At 40.3% G+C, this 23,008-nt stretch overlaps 1 protein-coding gene across 2 annotated transcripts in view; it reads left to right on the top strand.

The window, feature by feature from the left end:
* The window catches only part of itprid2 (ITPR interacting domain containing 2), a 31,369-nt gene that overhangs the window by 1,827 nt on the left and 6,534 nt on the right, over window positions 1–23,008 (top strand). The window contains exons 2-13 of one of the 2 annotated variants that reach the window (XM_034574162.1): window positions 2,426–2,553; window positions 3,946–4,110; window positions 5,195–5,237; window positions 7,175–7,224; window positions 7,446–7,511; window positions 10,648–10,690; window positions 11,360–11,455; window positions 14,442–14,589; window positions 14,840–14,900; window positions 21,726–21,833; window positions 22,002–22,428; window positions 22,518–22,734. In XM_034574162.1, the coding sequence (XP_034430053.1) occupies window positions 2,511–2,553; window positions 3,946–4,110; window positions 5,195–5,237; window positions 7,175–7,224; window positions 7,446–7,511; window positions 10,648–10,690; window positions 11,360–11,455; window positions 14,442–14,589; window positions 14,840–14,900; window positions 21,726–21,833; window positions 22,002–22,428; window positions 22,518–22,734 (1,467 nt within the window). In that variant the 5' untranslated portion in view covers window positions 2,426–2,510. Of the gene's footprint in view, window positions 1–2,425; window positions 2,554–3,945; window positions 4,111–5,194; window positions 5,238–7,174; window positions 7,225–7,445; window positions 7,512–10,647; window positions 10,691–11,359; window positions 11,456–14,441; window positions 14,590–14,839; window positions 14,901–21,725; window positions 21,834–21,998; window positions 22,429–22,517; window positions 22,735–23,008 lie in introns of both variants that reach the window. The other variant, XM_034574161.1, reaches the window with a different exon arrangement.

Raw genomic sequence — 23,008 nt, 5'->3', positions numbered from 1 at the left:
TGAAGTGAACATTGATCACCGCTGCTCATGAATCAAGAAAAGACATAAAAAATAATAATAAGTGGAGCCTTTGTTTAGTTTCACTCTGTTCTTCCAGCGTAGTCCGGCAGTTTTCAATAACAGTGATGTAACCTGTGTGTGTGTGTGTGTGTGTGTGTGTGTGTGTGTGTGTGTGTGTGTGTGTGTGTGTGTGTGTGTGTGTGTGTGTGTGTGTGTGTGTGTGTGTGTGTGTGTGTGTGTGTGTGTGTGTGTGTGTGTGTGTGTGTGTGTCCGTGTCCTACTTTCACACTGTTGGTCAACTGTGTTTGCTGTGATCTTTGTCGATGACATGAAGGGTTCAAATGTGAGCAGATGGAGTGTTTGCCGTGTTCAGTCTCCAGGAAACAGTAACAGTGTGATCTCATTCATATCGCCGTGACCTCTGAGTCTGGTTTTTTTCAGAACCGACAGGTTAACATACAGTCAGTAGGTCAGTGTCTCTCGGAGACAGTCAGTTTACAACGATACTGAACAGAAAAGACAGAAAAGTCTCACGTTATTTTGTGCTTCATTGCAAGACTGCATTTACACTGGCTGAAATAGTGTAGAGCTGCAGAAATAAGTCAATGTGTTAATTTCGACAGAAAATGTATTGGCAACTATTTTGATGATGAAATAATTGTTTTATTAATTTGTAAGCATAAATGTTAAAGTTGGACAAAACATCTGAAAATGTAACCTGAAAATGAGTGAAGACATTAATCCAATCATCCTCCTCTGTGCTTTATTTTTGTGCTAATTAGCATCTGTTAATGTGCCAACACCTTAAACACTAAGATGGTGAACATTGTAAACATTATACCCGTTTAACATTAGCATGTCAGCATTTTGCTCAAATCACTTCTGCACAGTCAATTTCTGTTTTACAAAACAAGTATATTCTTCACTGTTTAACAAAATCTGAGCACAAAAGCCTTACGAGAACTTAGACTGAATAAAACCTAGTGTAAGATTAGATAAATCATTATTTAAAAATTGCAAATTTCTGTGTGTTGCAGCTGCAGAGGTGCAGAGGACTCACTTCCTGCACACTGCTTCTTTAAGTGTGTTTCTGCATTTGTGCATTGTTGTTGTTTACTGACATTCAAGTTTTTTTGCATTTTTCAGTAGTAGTCTAAAAATAATCTGACCCCTCCCTCACTCCCCCGGCTCTCGCAGACAGGAAGTTGTTGTGTTCTTTATTCTAAACACTTGTTTCCTGTTTCACACGTTCTCATTTACATTTGGCTGCACACTCCTCTTTTTTGTCCCCCTTCCATCGGGTCCCATTATTTTCTCCATCTTTCACTGACTCCATACAGTACATATTATTCTACATACATCTGCGCTTTAGTTTTCTCCATACGTTTATCTCATTTTGTTACCCTTCATATATTCATGTGGAGTTTTATTTCAGTAAGTGTCAATCAAAAGGGAAACTATCTCAGTGCCATGTTATCAGTGAACAACACATGTGAGTCTACACTCATGCTAGCAGCTCTGTGAACCGGGTGAGAAGAACTAGTGCTAACATGCTCATGCTAACACACCTACAGCGAAACTGCTAACATACTGATGCTAAACCATCGATGTTTAAAATCAGCATGCTAATACAACTACAGTGAACGTGCTAAACAGCTGATGCTAAACAGTCAATGTTTCTATCTAAGTTTAGCATGTCAGTTTAGCACGTTATCTCTGTTATTTTTTGGGGAAAAGTAAGATGTTGGATATTGGATGGACTTATAGTCCTATAGTCATGTCGATACATGTTGTGTCATGAACTGCACATTACTTCTGCTAATTTTCCAAATCACCAATTTATTTTTAGATTGACTTCCTTCTAGACAGCCATTGCTTTCTGTTCATTTCTGTGAAAGCAACCTGCATAGGCCTGAAACAGTAATCCATTAAAGTCAACATTTAGTCACCACTATTATTTTTAGTCAAGTCATGTTTTCATTGTGTGAAAACGCAGTTGAAGGATGGGACTGTTTTGGAAACTCCCTTTTGGTGAATTGAATTGAAATCAAATGACCATTTTCATCAATTTATGAACAATTGTTCTCATATATATATATATATATATATATATATATTTATATTACTGTTAAATGTTAACTATCAACATCCCTACTTCACACAAGTAAGTTCTACAACATCCATGTTTATAGTCATGTGTGTTTGATTGTAACCACAGTTTCTGTTTGGGTAAATTCTTCATAATACTGTCTCGGCTGTCCAGAGAGAGGTAATGAGCAGTCAAAACTGTCTGAAGTAAAAGTTAGTTTAGACTTACTCTACCACATTTACTCTAATGTTTATTACATTTATTCACGTGCACGTCCCTGTTAAATAAAGCAATATGAAAATGAATTAAGATTTCTGTCTCTCACTTTCTTTCCAGGTGTGTTACCTGTTGCTGATGTAACTGAAGAGTTGTCAGTCTTCTCTGACTGACTGAACCCAACCAGACACACAGGCTGGCAGATATGGAGAGTGGTGCTCTGGAAATGGACACCAGTACAGCTGCAGGTGGGTTGTCTTACTGTAATGGTTGAAGTATTTTAGCCAAAAGTAACACAGTTGAAACAGTTGGCTAAATCTAATGGATTAATAGTTTAAATAGCTAAATGTAGCATTGACGTAGTTGAAAGATCCAGCTCCTGTCATTCCAAGCAGTAAAAACATGAATGCAAACTTGACCAAATCAACCAAAAACATTGATAGTTCACTAGTTTGAGCTGATTGAGATGTGGGGCTGTCAATCACTGCTTTTGATGGTGATGATGTATTGTTGTTTGAAAATGCAAATTCTCGGGTCACAGTTCAAAGTTGAGCTTCAGGTGACTGTTCCACATGGAGGTAGTTTCCCACCTGCTCAGTCCTGTTCTTGTTGTTCCTTCTCAAACTGGTGGTTCAAAAAACCGTTAGTTGACCTATTTGCAGGCTGAGGACTGTCACATCTGATCACTCAGCTCCAGTCACCTGCTGTGTGTGTGTTCCTGTACTTATATCTTTGTGAGGACTATTTAAAGCAAAGACCCTACAGAGTGAGTACATTTTTACAGTCCTCTGCTCCCTTCACTGGTGACCAGTGGCTGCCCGTATCCGCTTCACGTACCGTGCTGCGAATGAATCGGGCCCAGTCTACATCCAGGACATTAGCTTAACCTTACACCCCAGCCCGTCCACTCCGCTCTACATCGGCCAATCGACTTGCTGCTCCCTCACTGCGAGGGACACCTAGCCACTCAACCAAATAACCACTGTTTTCTGTCCTGGCTCCCAAATGGTGGAACGAGCTCCCCATTGACATCAGGACAGCAGGAAGTCTACACATCTTCCGCCGCAGACTAAAAACACATCTCTTCTGACTACACCTTGGTCAAGAAGATGATGTCTAATAAGCATCGTCAAAAAAAAATAAAAATAAAAAAAATTAAGTTTAGTTGCACTTATATATTGCACTTACATGTAGCACTTTGTAGTTTAGCTTTTTTGAAGCTAATGTACTTACATTGTTCTTGCTGCTCTAGGTTTGTACCCTCATGGTTGAATCCACTCATTGTAAGTTGCTTTGGATAAAAGTGTCAGCTAAATTATGTAAATTATGTAATTTTGGGATAGTGACGACACGTCACTTTTTCGATGGGCTGTTTGAGGGTTAGGACTTGGTTTTAGGGTTAGGCATTTAGTTTGGATGGTTAGGGTTAGGGTTTAGGGAATGTATTAAGTCAATGAGTGTCCTCACCAAGATAGAAGTACAAACTTGTTCGTGTGTGTGTGTGTGTGTGTGTGTGTGTGTGTTTTGTTACTGAATCAGTTGTAGTTTCTGTTTGTCAGTTTGAATACCTGCCAAACCTGATTGATGACTTCACTCAAGGCAGGCTGACAGAAAAAATCATTTGCTTAATTGATCATTAGATCCCAGAGTGCCGTCAGACTGCAGTTTAGCCGGTCTGAGGCGTCGGGCCTGGGCCCAGACCAGAGACTCCATCTGGCCTGAATCACAACAAGAGCACTGTGGCCCCCAGGGCCCCCAAGAGAGCCAGAGAGACAGGGATGAGCAGAGACCCTCAGAAGAACCAGGTTAGACTGAGCTCAACTGTCAACAGTGTTGTAACTGTGGATATTTTTAATGTGAACTGTGTTTAAAAAGCAGAATATTTCACATTAACTCAAATTTTTAAGGTTGTCAAACAGTTTTATCTCCTCCCAGTTATATCGGTATCACTATATATGCTGGCTGAGAAGTAACATGAACTTGCCAGTGGTATAGTGCATTTACGGTATCTTAGAAACAGGGTGGGAAAATGACAATACTGCAACCAACACTCTGATTGTATCATAGACCCAAACTTTTCTTAAGCAACTATTTTGCTAATTGATTTATTGTTTAAGGAATTCATACTCACACGTCTTGAGCTGTTTTCAGACATGGACTCCAGGAAATGTCCCAAAAATGTTCTGAGTTTGCCTTTCACATATGAGGGACGCAGCAGGAGATTGTCCCAGTCAGACGGAGGGCATGTCTTATAAATTCCATTTTGTTTTTGTTAACAGCACATCAACACCAGCTCTTGAATCTTGCTGTTTTCTAAGTTGACATCTTTTTAAGAATCTATATGGCAGTATATGGCACCTCATTTTCCTGCTGTGTTCTCACATGGGCCCATTCTGACATTTTGCTGACCTTATATTGGGGTGCTGGCAGGAAAATTTCTGGCTGCTGCAACTGGCTCAACAAAATTTGCACTCTCACATGCGTCCCCTCTGGAGAATTTTAGGAAAATCTCTGGAGTTCAGTGCATCTCTAAAAGCAGCTTTATGTTTATATTCATATTTTGGGTCTGTTGGTTGAAGAAACCAAGACATTTGAAGCTGTCACCTTGCATTCATTTTGGAAACAGCTAAGTGGAAAAGAAAATTCAAATATTAATGCACAATGAATGAATGATTAGTTGCAGACACAGGAGTGAACAGGAATTGAATGTGGGTCACTGTGTTAGAATTGCAGCCTGCTGGCACCATGAGTTTAATCATCTGAGAAGTTGAGAGTTATATATTTGAGTCTGTCAGCAGTGTAATGGTTTTATAGTATGTTGTAATCACTTGTGCATTGAGCTTATTGCTGCCGACTTATTGCTTTAACATGCTCTTCTGTCTCTGTCAGGGCGAGTTCCTAACAATATCACCAGCTGGCTGATTGAATGCAGGTACAGTCACCACCTACTTAAAGGACCATACCAATGTTTTTCTAATGTCCTGTTGTAGCCTGTTCACCACATATCATATACGACAAAGCAGTGCAGAGCTTTCATCAATCTGTGCTTGATGATACATCAAAGTAAAGATGACTTAATGTTGACAGTGATGGACTGTTTCTAGCAGCCACTTTCAAGTCGCTGCAGGTAGATTTTTTTGGTAATGAACTGAAACAACTGATGCTATGAAAAGAAAAGAAAAAAAAAAAAAAAAAAGGTAGACAGAAAAATATGACAGATGGTTAAAAAATGATAAGCAAGAAAGTATATTATTTAGGCTAAGTAAAGCATGAAAAACAGGTAGCATGACCTTTTGTGTCCTGGCTGACTGGTTGAACTGTTTTGTGTGTGTGTGTGTGTGTGTGTGTGTGTGTGTGTGTGTGTGTGTGTGTGTGTGTGTGTGTGTGTGTGTGTGTGTGTGTGTGTGTGTGTGTGTGTGTGTGTGTGTGTGTGTGTGTGTGTGTGTGAGCGCACGCACGCGCGGTGTGTGTGTGAGCGCACGCACGCGCGGTGTGTGTGTTTAGGAGTTGTGTTATCAGCTACTGACGTAGAACCAACACGCAGCCAACGCCTAGACTTGCGACACACAGAACAAACACACACACACACACACACACACACACACACACACACACACTCACAGCAGACCAACGCCCAGAGATAGGGCACATAGAGCTGTGAACAAGAAGTGAGGGGGAAATAAAGAAAGAAAGGAAGACGGAAAGGACGACAGAAAAAAAACAGAGGGCAAACAGAGGAGGGGTTCCGTCTGCTGAGTCAACACTGTTATCGTGCACATGCAACATGTGTGTAGCTGTCACACTCTGATGTGTCTCTATCTGGTAACATCACCGTGGTGACATGACCAGCAGAATCAGAATTGCCGGTCGCTAGAGCAACAGCCACTGGGCAGGTGCCAGTGGCGAACATGGCTGCCAGCAGAAAGTGGGAGGACTTGTGAACATTGCAGCTGCGCACTATTATACAACCATCCATCCATTTGTGTGTGTGTGTGTGTGTGTGTGTGTGTGTGTGTGTGTGTGTGTGTGTGTGTGAGTGTGAGTGTGAGAGTTTTAAATGAAGGCATGAAGTTTGTCCCATTGATAAGAGCTGCAGGTTGTGTAACAGCTCAGTGTTTCCAGCGTCCGGCTGCAGCTCACACCCGTTAGCTTACTGCTACTGTCAACTAGCCTGAGCTGTCAGCTAGTTATCCTGGGATACCTAGACTGGTCAGTAGAGCTCCTGGGATGGAGAACAGGATTTAGCCTGGGATTTGTCTGGGTATGTCAGCTGATGCCAATAAGTAGCCTGGCCTGACCAGGAGTTAGTCTGGGATAGTCAACATTAGTCTTAACCTTACTTGACATCCAGCGAGCCTGGTTACATAGTCTTAACATAACTGGCTCTGTATGAAAGTGCCGCCAACATTGTAGGCTGTGATGCTAGTTTATGACTTATAAGATAGCATCAACTAGCTTATCAATATACAGACCAATCAGCATTGATTCAACCATGTGGTGCTTTGTTTATGTTTATATATTGGATTAGGTACTAATGTGTGTGACAAAACATTATGAAATATCTAAATCTATGTAAGCACTTTATAAAATATAGTCATTATTTTAAATGTAGGGATAATTGGACAGTTTCATCGTAAGTTTTGAAAACCGGGACATTTTTTTTTTACAGGTATGTTTTGGGGACTTGGGTCACCCACCTTTAAACCAGGACTATCCTACAATTACCTTTTATTTTTTTACGTTTACTGTTTGCTAAAAGAAGCTGACTTGACCTCACTGATAGAGTGATCTGTTGATCTGTACGTTTTAAAATGGTTCGTTTATGGTCTGGGTTGATGTATAACTCCGTCTCCACCGTCTCATTTCCAGGACTCCTCTTGGAGCGTCTCTAGATGATCAGACGGCTTCACCGAACAGAGGTAACCAAACTTTTCTCCGTGTGTTGTTTATTATGTTGTGAGGACCCCAGCCTGTCAGGACACTTAAGTTTACGAATGCAGACTTGCAAGCAGTCATCACAACAGTTTTTTAATTTAAAGCTTGGTTAGCTTCGTAGTGTAATGTTCTTACGCCGTACAACAGATATGGATACGTTACTGAGAGGATTTCACAACCTCCCTGCTTTGTGTGTTCTGTGCATGTGTGAGAACAGGAGCGCTGAGGAACGGCTGCAGCTTTGAAGATGACCTTTCACTGGGAGCTGAAGGTTGGTGCAGAGAAAATTCACAATACAAACAAGATTAGAGATTTCTGCTCATTGTTAACAGTTTCCCCTCATGTTCTGCTAATTGTATGTTTTAACTGACGGCGCCAACCTAAGAGACATTTTGACATTTTGGTCAATTCTCTGCTTCATCAAGAATGTCGATTTTGAAGATTTAAATCAATCTCACCCTCATATTGTCAACATATAACTACAAACCTGGCTGAAATGGAAATAGAGGCGTATCACTAAAACAAAGGGCAGAACATGATAATGCATACTTGTTAACTTTGTCCCTTCAATGCTTTGAAAAGATAAAGTCTGACTATGTCACTTAAGACAAATATCGTAATCATCTTTAGCACAAAGCTGTTTAAAGACTACTTTAACTGTTTGTTAAATTGTTAACAAAAAGTAAGAATTCACCAATTATAACAAATTTGATTGTGAAATATCAGCAAAACACATTAACAAAAATAAAACCAATAGCAGAGCTAATATGTTTGTATCTTGTGGTTGTGAAGCAATACATGCACAAATACAGATGAAAGAAACGCAGAGTATGTACAGAAGGCTCTGTCCGTTTCTGTATAAGCAGCGTTAAGCATAAATTAACCTTTAATGTGCCAGGGCTCATTACTTCATAGCTCAGGAAAAGTCAGTATCTTTTTTTTTAAGATATTCACATCAAACCAGCCCCAGGTCTTGTGCTCTGAGTGTGACTCAGTGTTCAAATGAAGAAGGTGTGACTGATTTGCATCGCCTCGCAATGATTGTGCATCTTGTTTGCAGGACCAGTTTGTTGTAGCCACACATCTGTAGATTTTTAGGTACTGCACATAACTTGAACAAGGCTGGGTTCAAGTTTAGCTGGGGACAAACTGAATAACTCATTTACACAAGAAATGTTATTCTGAGACTTCCCATGTAGATTACATGAGCCAAGTCTGAGGTGACTGCTCTTACGCTTTGTGTAAGTGGCCACAATGAAAAGGTGTATTAATGAATAAGCATCAGTGAAAATGAAACATATTTAGTTTTGTTCAGAGGTTTTAGGCACTAAGAATAAAGACATTAAAAAAGACATCATATGATCTTTTGCAGGACGTCTTGTTCTTCTTGTCTCTCAGATGCTTAATGAGTGCATGTATGGTATCATTGTAATGCTGCAGAATGACTTTGGGAACGACGCCTGCCTGATGTTCTTGTGTGATGTATCAGGATCTAATCATGTAAAGTGCCTGGAATATTGTAAACATTACATGCATACTGCAAATAAGAACAAGTAGGTGCCTAAAACAAAACTTCTGCCAGCCAGCTCGCATTGTGTTGGCTCCGAGCTCATCATTCCCCACATGGAAATGCCAAACACAGCACAGCAGAGAGCAAGGAGTGACAATAAAACCTCACCATGTAGGGGGGGGGATCATGGACTTAAGTCTCGAGGTGGGGCTTTTGAAAACAGAAGCAAGTGTCAGCAAAGAAGTGAACAGAGGGTAGAGTTGGATACATATGTTTGTGCATTGAAAGAATAGGCCATGAGATAGATGGATAGATAGATGTGAGCTGATTTAATTTTAATTCATCAAAATATGCCTTTTTTAAGTATATTTTTCATGCAACTAATCAACAATCGAAAAATCTCAAAGTGATAAAGTCAGGACTGACTCACCCCGTGTTTCTGTGAGGATTTCTAAACTGAGTCAGTCATGAACGACATTCATCCTGTCAGTAGAATCAACCCAACATTGTGTGATACCTTGCGCCATCTTCATTCCTTACTGCTGTTTCTTTATGGAGGAAAGACAAACAGAGGTGTGGAGACATGATGCATGCATGATTGACATGCATGGTGCATGTGTGTGTGTGCTGTCATCATCACTCTGATCTGCTGTGAATACCTCAGTAATGGCTCCGATAGCATGAGGGTCTATTTGTTATTGAGTGAACAATAGACTGTAATGACTTTTGTTGCTGAACACGGCCATGGAATAAGGTTGTGTGTGTGTGGTCGGAGGGTCAGCTGATGGAATCTGGGACTGAATAGACGCTAATGAGTTGATGCTGAGAGGTTAGAGGCAGCAGAGCCAAACCTGCATTTTTCTCAATACATTAGGATGAATAGATAATGGTACAGTCTGCAGATCCGAAGTCTTAGTTGTTTGCCTCTTTAGTTGAGTACCTCTGTTGACATCCTGCCTAAATCTCCCCTCATGTTGTTGTCCCTACAGTTAAAGCCTTAATCACCTTGACAGTGGTATTTGTCAGGATGTCTTTTTGTCCTGTTTGAAGATGTCATGTATGGGCAGATCCTTATGGACTGTAATGATCTCAAATGTTATCAGGACAGGATGGGAGGGGATTAAAGTGTTCATGCGGGAAAAAGGTGGAAGTGAATTACTAAATTAAAGGAGTGAATAAGTGAATTAGTGTAAGGAGGCGAGTCACCGTCATGTTTGGGTTCATTAATCCAGCTGTCCATCAGAGAAGAAAGCACTGTGGGTTCAAACAAGAAATTCAGCTGACATTAAATGGAGAAGAGAGACGCTCACTCAGACAGACATTGGCAGGACGACAGGTCTCGACAGGTTCTTCTTCCCTTGAAAAGAAAACAACTGTCACACTTGCAGCTGCTGGTGACTTCCACTGCTCTGACTGAGTGAAGGTTAACCTGCTTCAGCTTTATCTATGAAGTCAGAATGACAAAGTATTTAACATAAACAAATTTAAGTACATTTTAAAACGATTGTTTTGAAGCTCCTCAGTTTTAGCCAAAAACTGTTGATTATACTCACCGAAATGATTCGATTTTATCTGCCAAAGCAGATATGCTTCTATAGGTGACTTGTTTTAAAGTAATAGGGGTCTTGAACGTGTTCTTTTATAGGCTACATGATATACTAATAAAACTGAGACTAAAACTAACACATTCCAGGCAAGGTCCTTTTCGCTAGTCAATGTTTTGTTATATTAAGACCTTAATAATAGCATAATAGCATTGTTTTTATACTGCAGTGTAGAGTTAGTTATTAAATATGATTAGCAAAAAGGTATTTTTAATTTAATTTAATTTTTTTAATATTTTGTCTTATCAACAGGAAGTAGTGTTAAATCTTAATTTCCTTGTTTTTCTCTACAGCCAACCATCTTCAGTCCAGTAACAACAATAAAACAGATTCCTGGTGAGTTCACTTCTATGTTTTCTCTCTACATTGAGTCAGTCATGGCTTTAATGGTAAACCTTTAACATTTGTTAACAAGTGCTCAGGAGCTAAGATGATAAACCGATAAACGGATCAGTTAATTGACATGACATTAACATGCTTAGAAAACGGCAGCAATTTGAATATGTTAAACTTGGGCTTTAGGAAATAATGACATTTTACACAGTTATTGAAGAAAAATTAATGGTCATACTTATTGATAATGAAATAGAACTGATGGCTGTTATTCTATTATGAAGTTTTGTGACCTTGCCTCAGGTTTTCTGTGTGTGTCTGTGTTAATTTCATGAAATACAGGGAAAAAACTGAAAGCAGTTTGATAAAATAGTGAAGCTCAATATTAACTGGTTTTACTCAATTTTTACACAAAGTCCCTCTAAAAGACTGGGGCGATAAAATGTGGGATGGAGGGAACATTATAGTTTCGCATTTCTGAAAATGTTTTGATTGAACAAATAAAAAAGACCCAAATGGTAGTGATTGAACTTGGGACTTATATTTATTACATAAGTATCAGCTGGTTGGTAACATAGATTCTCCCCTCTCTACCCTGTGTGTATGTGTGTCTGTGTGTCTGTGTGTCTGTGTCTGTGTCTGGGTGTGTCTATGTTAATGTGTTGTGTGCAGTTTTGGTCTTGCGGCTGAACAGAAGAGGAGTCAGTATAAAGAGAAGGGAAGAAGTATGAACTCTACAGGATCTGGGAAAAGCAGCACTGTGTCCAGGTCAGTTCACCTCGCCAGGTTTCAGTCACACCTTACAGAAAGTAAGGCAGTAATCTTAGGTGGAGAGGGGCGGAGACACGGGCTGTTCTTAAGCTTCAAACCAATTAAATGGTAATACTAGAGATACACAACAAACACAACCAGATGTGTTGTTATTGATGCTCAGGGATGTAGAGCAGTGGTTCTCACTAAGGAGTCCAAAGATGATTCAAGAAAGTAAAAAAAAACACCATTTATTTAAGCATGATTAAAAGTTTTTTATTTCAGACTTTCTTCAAATAACTATTGTCCTGTAATTTAACAGATTTACCCCTCTTCAGGTCCATCAAAATCCTTCAAATTAAACAACCTTAAAGAAAAAAACATATTCTTTCCAAATCTGTAGGATTTACATTAAATAAGACTCAATATTTAGCCAGTCACATTCTGTTTAATTGTTATTGGTGGTGTTTGTAATTCCTGCACCAGTTTTGAGTGGTTTAATTTGCACAGAAGTTGAAACACGCAGCTTGTAATCCACAGGGTTTCTACAGGTCTTAAAAAGTCTTAAAAAGTACTGACTAAAAGCCCACTGATGTGAACGTGGATTGTATTCAAAAAAATATATATATATTTGAATATAAATATTTGGTGAACACTGCAGCCACCCAGAACTCAGTTATTTTTATGGTTTGTAATTAAATCAAAATCATATGAGTCTTATTGTTTACTGTTTACTCTCTTACAGCCAAATCAATGTTTGGCTGTTGCTAATTCAACTGCTAATACTAACCTTATATTTCCTACTGCTACTTTTTCCACATTAATTGGTAATGTATGTTGTGGTTCTTATTGTGAAGAAGCCACAGGAAATGCAGATTGTCATGAAGGGTCGTCTCTACTGTAATCATTTGTAAAAATTATGCAAATGACCGTGTTGATTTTAATAACACTCTTTTGTCATTGGATTAGTTTGAAATATTCCAGCAAATACTGGACCAAGAAGCCACAGTGATATGTTAGATGAAGAGCTACTTCATTACTGGGTATTTCCTACAACAGCAGACTTTTCTCAGATCTCATTTGACTGGTTTGAACAGCTCACATTGTCACTGCTCTATCGGAAATGTGGATCATTTTTTGCAGATATTCTCATTGAAGCAGGTTTTGACAATAAACTAACATCTTTAAAATTGGAGCCTCAGAAGATGTTTGGTTTAACTAACCCGTCTGTGGCAGATAACGGTGTTTCAGGAGGTGGATTATTAGTGGGCGGGAAGTGTGGGTGATGGTGCTGAGGTTTGGGCAGTGCTCTATTGTGTGTGGATGCTGCATCATTGGTAACAAAGTTTGAGAGACTCCTGGGCTGCGTTCAGTGTGACAACATTTGCAGCAGATCAAAGGTTCAGTTTGTAAGATTTAGGTGAAATGGATCTATTGGCAGAAACAGAATATTAAATAATCCTAGTGAAGTTTTACTAGTGTGTTTCCTCTAAATCGTACAAATTGTTGTTTTCTTTACCTTAGAATAAGTCTTTTATATTAAAAGTTTTTTATTTACAGTTTTTATGACAACTGAAGGCTACTCCAGGTTCTCTTTCATGTTTTGAAAGGGAGGGTGAGGGGTGTTCAGCTGCAAAATGCAATTTCAACACTAGATGTCACTAAATTCTACACACTGAACCTTTAAGGAATTTTTGAGCTTTCTGGGCGCCACAGAATGAAAAACATTCAGACAACAATGCTGACGTAGAGAAACACCACAAGTTACAAACAGCCCAAAAAACTTAAGGGAGCCACTTCCACTGAAGGATTTGTTCACAACATATCAAGTCTTAAAAACATATATTCGGGTGCCCATATCAACATTGAAATAGTTCTTGCTTGCTGTAATTGTTCCTTTTAATAACACTCTTTTGTCATTGGATTAGTTTGAAATATTCCAGCAAATACTGGACCAAGAAGCCACAGTGAAATGTTAGATGAAGATCTACTTCATTACTGGGTATTTCCTACAACAGCAGACTTTTCTCAGATCTCATTTGACTGGTTTGAACAGCTCACATTGTCACTGCTCTATCGGAAATGTGGATCATTTTTTGCAGATATTCTCTTCGCTATTCTATTCGCTTGCTGTAATTGTTCCTCCTGTTCAGACTGCCCATTCAAAATGAGGTGAAATTATTCACTGCTCTAGTAGCAGCTCATTATTTGTGGCATCTGTTATTGTGGCAGCGCTGAATGCAAACCCAGGTTCACTACATCATACAGTCTCTCCAGGAATCTATGATCCCCTAGTCACAAAAATGTATTAATCAGTGTATGTAATTTGTGCAACAAATTTCAATGTTTGTAAATCTGCAAAAATGTATGCAGAAAAGTGGCCAAACTCAAAATTGCTCACCAATTATACCAGAAAAACTTAACCTTTGCACATTTAAATGCAATTAATCATCAAATGCATACAACTTACAATTTGATTCTGACCAATTAATTGGTTTACCTTTAAAAGTAAGCCGATATGAGCCTTTCAAAGACATATTGATTATGTTATTGGCATTTATATTTGCAGATGTGGGCTGATATGAACAATTTTATTCTACAGAATAAACAATGCAGAAAACATGTAAAATGTAAAAGCAAAGTGAGTTCCTGGAGGGACTGATCCTCTGCTGCTGGGTGGGTCTCTTGAGGAGCTGAGGAGGGGAAGCTGAGCCATCACACTGACGTCCTCACTAACTATAAACAATACTCTAACTATCTCACTAACCTACTAACCCACTAACAGCAGTCTGTGTGTGAGAAGTACTAACTGGCTGTCTGTGTTTTCGTAGAGTTTCAGAGGTGTTGGAGCAGACAGACGAGCACCCAGAGGAGATCCTACTTAACCTGCGGTTAGACTGACTAAACTAACCAGCAGACTAACTCACCAGCTAAATGACTGAGCGGTTAACTGACTCACTGGCCGAGAGACTGACTGACTTTATGTGTGTGTGTGTCCCCATAGTGTGTCAGAGCTGCTGGACCTGTACGAGGAGGATCCTGAAGAAGTCTTGTTGAATCTTGGTTTTGGTCGTGAAGAGCCCGACCTTTCCTCGAAGGTTCCCTCCAGGTTCTTCAACAGCTCCTCGTCAGCGCGAGGCATTGACATCAAGGTACCAATGACAGCAACCGGAACCAAAGTCATAAGCATTTATCCTCTGGGAGCCATGAAAGTCTGTACAAACTTTTGTGCTCATTTATTGTCTGGATATTTAGAAATCGTAGACCTACAGGTTGCGCTACAGGATACATTTTAAGTCTAGCAAGCATCACGTTATGTCAGTGCTGCGCTCGCCGCATTAGGTCGGAGGCCCCTATTGATACTGTTTTACAATTACATCACTTTCTGTGGCTCACCTGCAGGTCTACTTGGGAGCCCAGATGCAGCGCATGGAACTGGAGAACCCCAACTACGCTTTGACTAGTATGTACATTTATGATGTCTGCTGCAGGGGTTCTTGTGTTTATGACTCTACTGTCCACAGCCTCTACTGTTTTCTACTGTGTGTCCTACTCTTTTTTTCTGTTGTCTGATTCACCCAAAACATAGTTACTGCAGTGAAGGGTTCACAGTGCTAGTGATGAGGCTCAGAGGTTCACATCCTGAGACTGTAGACAGAGGAAGTGAAGTTCAAAGTGTGTGTGTGTGTGTGTGTGTGTGTGTGTGTGTGTGTGTGTGTGTGTGTGTGTGTGTGTGTGTGTGTGTGTGTGTGTGTGTGTGTGTGTGTGTGTGTGTGTGTGTGTGTGTGTGTGTGTGTGTGTGTGTGTGTCCTGTTCCCAGAATTATTGTGCTGTTTTGTGGGGTCCTTCAGCCCTTTTAGCTGTTCTGCCAATTGCCTGGACAACACCGGCAGAAAGGACAAAGATCTGTTTGTCCCGGACACTCACACACACGCATACATACATACACACACACACACACAGACCTGCTTTGCTAACATCCTGGCCTCTTTTTGTTTTCAATCTTGTGTTTGCATGAAGGTACTGGCTTGCTAATTAAACACACACACACACACACACACACACACACACACACACACACACACAGCTGATTTTCTTCCTCTTGACAGTTTAATTGCCTTGGTTCTGTAAAAAAAAAGGTTCAACCAAAGATCCTCTGTGTGTGAGAAGATGAATCACTCCATAGTTGAAAGTACCCAGGTTCTTCAAAAGATGAATTTGTCACCTTAAATGTTTGAACAGTTTGAACACTCAATTTATACTTTTGCCACTCTGGTCCAGATTTGCATTTCTTATTACTGCTGCCAAGGAGGTCATCAGCAGTTTGTTTGTTTGTTTGTTTGTTAGTTAGCAGCATTACACAAAAGGTACAGCTACAGATTTTCCTGAAACTTGGTGGAAGGATGTGGTATGGCTTAGAAAACAACCCATTCAATTTTGGTGCAGATCCAGGATTTTCTTTCACTTTCTTTAACATTATGAGATAGGATATTTTTTGACGTTTTCACTAATTTCCCAGGGAATAGTTCATGGATCGAGATGAAAAACATCAGACATATTCAGGGGACTGATATCTATGAGTATGTGCAATTTGGTGCAGCTTGATTGAATTTGGGACTGTTGAGCCTTGGTGGAAGCTGGTGCTCTACTGAGTGCTATTCTAGATAACCTTATGTGACCCATCCATTTTCAGTTTGTTCCATTTCTGGTTTTGTCTTTCAACTTGTGGTCACTATTGCTGTCTTAAGTAAATACATGTGAAAAGTCGTTTCACAAAGCCTCCTACACATTTTTCACAACTCCACATTTTTTAGGAGGTTGCAGGCCACTGTGACTCACTGTGTGATTCACTCATCGAAAGGTCAGTGATTTGATCCCTGACTCCTCCTCCACATGTGGCAAACTGAACTTCAAAATACTCTTTCAGAAGTAGTTAAGATTAGAAAAGTGTAATATAATATTCTACTCTATATTCAGGTGTGAACCGCTTGCAGAGAAAATAGACAAGACACCTAATCTTTAGATAAGCAGCGCATAAAACCTGCAGCTGGATACATGATAGATAGTTTTGATAGGCAACAAATTATATACACACTTCATTAAGAATTTGAACATTATAATAATTCATTTAGAATGAAATTCTTATGGGATTATAGAGGAAGATTGACAGCCCTAATGTGGTCATTGTTTGTCAGACTGGGAATGAACCTCCAGCTCTAGCTGCCCCTCTATATGTTTCATTGTGAAACTATTCCTACACTGGAGTGTTATCACAAGCAGCAGATGTTCAACTACACAAAGCAATACAATCCCACCTCTGGTGTAGACAGGAAGCTCATATACAAAACATCGGAGCCATAGAACTTCCTTGTGACTGAAACATGCTGCTGGTAGCCTGGCTGCAGATTTTATTCTCTGAATATTATTTGGTCTAACAGAACAAACCTGATGGAATGCATCACGGTCACTGAAAGTGGCAAATTGTTTCCAGCTGCTTATCTCAGGATCGTAACCTAATTTCTTTGTTGTCTTCAGATAACAACTAAATGAGCCACAAGAGGTTCCTGTCTGAGTCAGGAACCTCTTGTGGCTTGAGGAGTGCAAATGTCTGTCTGATAGGTAGAAGTAAAACAAGTGAGTAAGTTCACTTCAAAAGACCTGCTTAGAGAAAGGGAACAAGCTGAAGAGGAGTTAGTTCACCATCAGAACGCTCCTCATTTGCGAACATCCATCACCTAAACACTCTGTCAAAAAAGATATCCATCTTTGGTGCCCCTCCGTGGTAGTGTTAGCAAAAAGACACGGGGAGGGAACTGTGTAGCAGCACATGCAGCTGAGTCACTTGTTTGTTTATTTGTTGGTGGCTTTGAAGGGGGATGAAGCAAACCCAGTGAAGAATGTCTAGAAAGAAAAGCGTTGGTCTGATGCAACGTGGACTCCACTGTGGTTGAATCTAGAGCTGTTTAAAAGCACCTTTGATGGGGCTGACAGCAGAGGATGAAAGGAAGGAGTAATATAACACATTACTCTTTCATTTATTAAGGTGTAACTGATTAATTACAGTTTTCAAATAACTCCTACTTCCTCCTCGTATCCAGCAATTAAGCCAAAATATTCTAGATATGAACACTGCACATTTGTAGCCAGAGTCTGTGTGATAGTGATCAGAGGATGGAGCCGCGGTATCAAGGTCCCATCAATACACGCGTTTGACCAATCGTGAGTCAGTCTCAGCTGTCAATCATGACATTTCACCCCATTTTCATAGCATCATAAACCACCTTTGAGAAAAAAAAATTCTGACCTGTACTTTGACTTCTTGGTTTGGTCCATGTCCCATTCACTAATATGGAGAAGGCAGGATTTAAGACCTATACTGCAGCCAGCCACCTGGGGGCGATTGAGACGCTTTAACCTAACTCAATATTACAAAGACAACTGAAGATTTTTGCTGCTTTTTTCTGATTGATCTTTGAAAATCCACAAAATCACATGCTGACGTGGTTTCATTCTATTGCGGTTAGAAAATTATTTGAATAAGCATATAGATCATTGTTGCAGGCATCTTATCTTGAGAATACTTTCTAAGTAGTATTAATTAATCTGTTTGATATTGTGCTAATTATCTCTTGTCCAGTGGTTTTACAGCTTCCACACGAACCAAAATAAACAGTGGTAAACAGAAAAATGCTCCAGAGTTTGTTTGAAAACAATCCGCTGAGTTCAGGTGTAAACACACCCTCAGACTCACCCAGTTTTCAATTGCATTGTTTCCTCTTTCTTACAATTAAAATGTCTGCCAGAGGAATGATAGGAAATATCGTAGACTGATTTCTGATTCGATCTTACCTCTCTGCTGATGTGTGCAAAAGATTTGGTGCCAAAAGCAAAGTGAAAATTCTCCTCTGCATTTCTCCTCTGTACACTTGCAGTCAGTTGGCACAGGTTATTCCAAACATCTTAAAGAACTTGCAGACTTTTGTGGATTTAGTGTCGGTGTTTTATGTCTCCGTGTGATCCCAGGCTGACTCTACGATGTTGAGATCAGGGCTCTGTGGGGTCAGACCATGTTCCAGCACTCTTTGTTCCTCTTGTCTCTGCAGATCTTTATGAGTCTGGCTGCAGGTTAAAGGTCATTGTCATGCTGCTGAAATATTTTGGGACTGATTCAGATTCCTCCTTGGTGAGACTGTGTGATGAATAAGAATCGAAACATCTAGTTACGGAAACTTTTGTTTCTGTACTTAACATATTAATAAAGCTACCAGTGTAGCATCAAACCATCTCAACATGGCAAAAGGGTTTATAGCTCATCTGAATGACCACACTTTTCATAGACAAGAGCGAAACATGATGAGGATAATGGTGCATATTTTTGGAGAGTGATGAAACTATGTGCAGGAAGTTCAAAGCCTGTAACTTTCTCACTTCTGAACACCTGGACAAATGTAATATTTTGTGACAGAACATAAACGGTCCTGAAGGTGAAGACAATGCAGAAGTGCCTGAAACCTGTTTTCTCTCGAATGACCAACAGAGGGCGATGCCACTGGTTGCAAAAAATAAATCTGTTTCTATAGAATAAGAAAATGACCTCACATCTCACTTGATGTCGGTAAACATTTTCATACAGACTTTATCATCTTAATTGCTAGTTTTACATCTACAGTACAGCATGATGTTCTTTTGTAAATTATGGACCCATTTAGGGTTAAATAGAAGATAAAGCACTGTATTGGGGTGTGGATACCGTGTAATATACAGCTAGCACTGTCCAATAGGTGCAGATTGCAGGTGTAGGTGGGCGTGCAGTGTCCTCAAGCTTTCAGTCAGGCTCCACCCCCCACTTCTCCAAATATGGTTACTTGTGGTTTCAAAAAACCAAGATGGCGCTGGACAAAATATCAAACTCGAGGCTTAATACTTCAGTACATATAGCAATAGCGTCTGAGTTTGAGTGTGTCTCTGGATGATTGGACAGGTGGTTGTTTTGAAGCAAGAGGAATTCAGTACAGTTTATTACCGAAGACTTGAGCAGTGTTGTTAATGTCTGGGTTAAAACTAAGGATATAAAAAACTGCGTTGACTCAGATTAGAACTGGATCTGTTTTTTTAAAAAAGTGAACTGCTCCTTTAACGGTCTCTGTTCTGTCTGTGGTTCCTGGAAGCTTTCTTCTTTTCCAGAACATTCTCATACTGTCCCATCTTTTCCCTGGATCCCAGGCACGTGTGCGTGTGTGTGTTCGTGTTCGTGTGTTGTTGTTTGTTATGTAAGCTCTGTTCTCACCATCAGAAAGAATCTCTTGGGATGAAGAGTAGTAAAAAGAGAGCGTACGTGTCGTTTTCTCTTATTCCTCACTTCCTGTTTGAGGATCCTAAGAATGAGCGTTAGTGCAGAGTCAGCAGTCGGCAGGAAACACACACACAGTATTAATATCGTCACACATGGCTGCTGTAATAAGAGGTTCATGTTCTGAAGTCGTCTGCAGATGTGCCTGAAATAATGGTGCGACTGTTTGACTGACTGATATGTAGTTTGTTAACTTAAGGGTTTTCTATACTAAAGTTTTTGTTGCTTGTTTAAGCTTTTTTAAAGGTGCAGTCATTTTTTGGGCAGCACAAAAAACTGCACAGACTCAAAACAACATCACCAGTGCAAGATGGTAGCTTTCATATTCTGCCTCATTATTGTACAATGGGAGGATGCGTCGGCCATCTTTATGTACAGTCTATGATCTATACATCCATGCGGCACATATTATATCATTATAATCAAATTGTAGATTTGTGTCATGCTGTATCGTACCTGTGTGTTCAGATTTGACTGAGTTATGCTTTCCAGGAGTGTGATTTTGTGGCAGCTAGATGTTTTTTTAGAAACATGTTTGTAGCTCATATGCAACTTTATGACTCTATGATGTCTTTGAATATCTTTCAGATCAGGTTTTTATTAGGTGGTTAAATTGTGAAGTTTGCAATTGCAATATCTGCGGCTTATTTCTACCTGAGGGTCTTTGTTGTGTGTAACACTCATTCCCCCTGTTTTTATGTGTATATACACTTATACTTGCAAGTATATGCAAGTATAAATTCCCTGTAACATCAGTTAGAGCAGTTTTCTTCCATCGAGGCTATTTTGTCCATTTTAGTTAATATTTTCACATGACAACAGTGATGTAACCGAATGCCACCAAGGACATTTATCAACCAACAGATCTACAGCTCGAGGTAGAGATGGGGTCAGAGGTCAGTCAGTAAGCGATAGCAGGCCTGTGGGTCGCTGTATAACATCAGAGCGAGTTATGAGGCGTTTACAGAGCGACAGACAGAAGACAGAACTCTGTGTTTCATAACAGACTGACAAGTATTTAGACAGCGAGCGATGGAGCGGAGGAGGGGAGGAAGGAAGGAAAGTATGCAAGTCATCATCCTGTTAAAGATGAGAGTGACAGCTTGACTTGCATAACCATAGAAGAAGAAGAAGGGAGCAGGGTGGAGTGACTCTAATGGCTGCGTTCAGTCCCAACATGGAGCTTTTTTTTTTCAGTCTTTTAATGCAGAAACTTAAAAAATCCCAAAACTCTTAATTTAAAACAAGAATAAAAGTTGGTCAGTAGGATGGCAGGTATTTCATCTGTTTCCAATAATACAGAATACATTTCTTCACTATGGTGCAGTGACGTACCTTATGTTGTATCTGAAATCGCTCCCTCGTTCATTAATCCCCATGCGAGACTCAAAGACTCAAAAACATTTAATGGGTGGAGGTGTACGACTGAAATTGTTGTCGCAGACTGTACGTATAGTGCAACATATAGGAAATAGGGAAGGATTTTCTAGACAGGTCCGATAATTTTCATCCACCAAGTAGAATTGCTGGATAAACCAGAGGAAGTCCAAATATAGCAAATCAATACATAAAACAAAGAAAAATGTTCTGATTCCATTTAATTTGTCCCTTATCTTAAGCAGTGGTTGGCACTCAAATCAGTTGTGGATATAAATTCACATTAATTAGCTGAGGATGAGAATGACTGTGTAAAGTGGATGTTTTTTGGGGGAGTTCTTTAAAAACAAGCTGAGCGACACCAGGAAACATCCAGTGTCTTCCTGGCAGTTGACATGTTCAGCCTCTCTGAACCCACTTCTTATACTTAAAGGAACAGTCTTCTTAACATTGTGTGAAATCCTGTGTTCTCAGTCTCAAGTCCCCAAACTGTAAGCAACCATAACGCAGTGAGTTTCATTTGCTTCCATGTTCATTTTTTTAACGTTTTGTGACTCTCAGGTCGTTTCCGTCAGATCGAGGTCTTAACCACAGTAGCTAACGAGTTCTTCCAGCTCTACAGTCAGGTCTCTGGTCAACCTGTCCAACGCATCAACTCCAGGGACCAAGGTAAACACGGCTGCTACTGCAAATTCTCAAACTGGGAATTTATTATTTGTTTACCTTAGTGGCAGAGACACCATTATTTGGACAAGGCTCATACTCCAAATTTGTCCTATTTTCCAGTTAATGTGAGTGTTATTTTCTGATCTGTTCTTCCTGTATCTCTCTCAGGAGGAGGAGGAGCAGCAGGAGGAGGAGGAGGAGATGGAGGAGCAGGAGGAGGAAGTTGTCAGGCGACTCCTCCTCTGAAGAGGAGCAACTCGGCCCTGAATGTCGCCAAACTCCTCAAGAAGACTATCAGCAAACACAACCTGCTCGCGGCCGCCTCAGAGTCGCCTGAAGCACAAACACCTAACCATCACACACGGCTGAACGGACACACCACCTCCGACAACACGCACACCAACGGTCACGCACACGCTGCTCAAGAGCAGGACTGTTTCAGGACCAATCCTGACCAGCAGGTAGAGACAGTCAGTCAGAAACAACAAGAAAGTCCACAGAAACAGCCGTCTTCCCGCAAGAAAGACAGCTGTCCCCTGGCTACGGTTACCGAGGAACCTAACGGGGATGCCGAGACCGATTCGCTGACAGACAACAGGTACTGCTGCACTCAATGGTAATGGTAGCTAATGTTAAGTAGCTAATATTTAAACCATTTTTGCTGACTAACATTTGACTAACCATCAGACCTGAAGAGAGCGACACTGGATCACCAGCCAATGGAGACCATCAACTAGAGTCGGCGGTTCTTCAGTCAGCCAATCAAAGAACAGGGGAGGGCCCTCAGGTAGTCAAAGAGAAGAAGAGCCTGACCTCAACCCCGGTGAAAACTCCTCACAGCCTGGTCCCACCTCAGCTGGTGCTGCTTCGCACTGAAAACGCAGACTCCTTCGATATGGAGGAGGTACAGAGTTTTAAGTGGTTGTTCTTTTGAGTTCATTGTACTATCATTTGGTAATCTTTGGGTTCTCCATCCTCCTCCAACACAGAGATGTAGTCGTCTCAAGGGTTCTGATGTGTTGTGCTCTCCAATTGTGTAAATCTGCTTCTATGCAGAGGACTTGTGACATTCTCACAGTCCTACAGTAACAAGTGGCGTTTAACCTCAGGTGTTCAAAGCCAGGGCAGCAAGCAGTCGTGATTTTGTTGAGTGGCTAGGTGTCCCTCGCAGCAAGGGA

Source organism: Hippoglossus hippoglossus, chromosome 21, assembly GCF_009819705.1.
Source record: "Hippoglossus hippoglossus isolate fHipHip1 chromosome 21, fHipHip1.pri, whole genome shotgun sequence".
In the NCBI taxonomy this organism is placed as follows: domain Eukaryota; kingdom Metazoa; phylum Chordata; class Actinopteri; order Pleuronectiformes; family Pleuronectidae; genus Hippoglossus; species Hippoglossus hippoglossus.
This window is presented reverse-complemented; position numbering and strand designations above follow the sequence as displayed.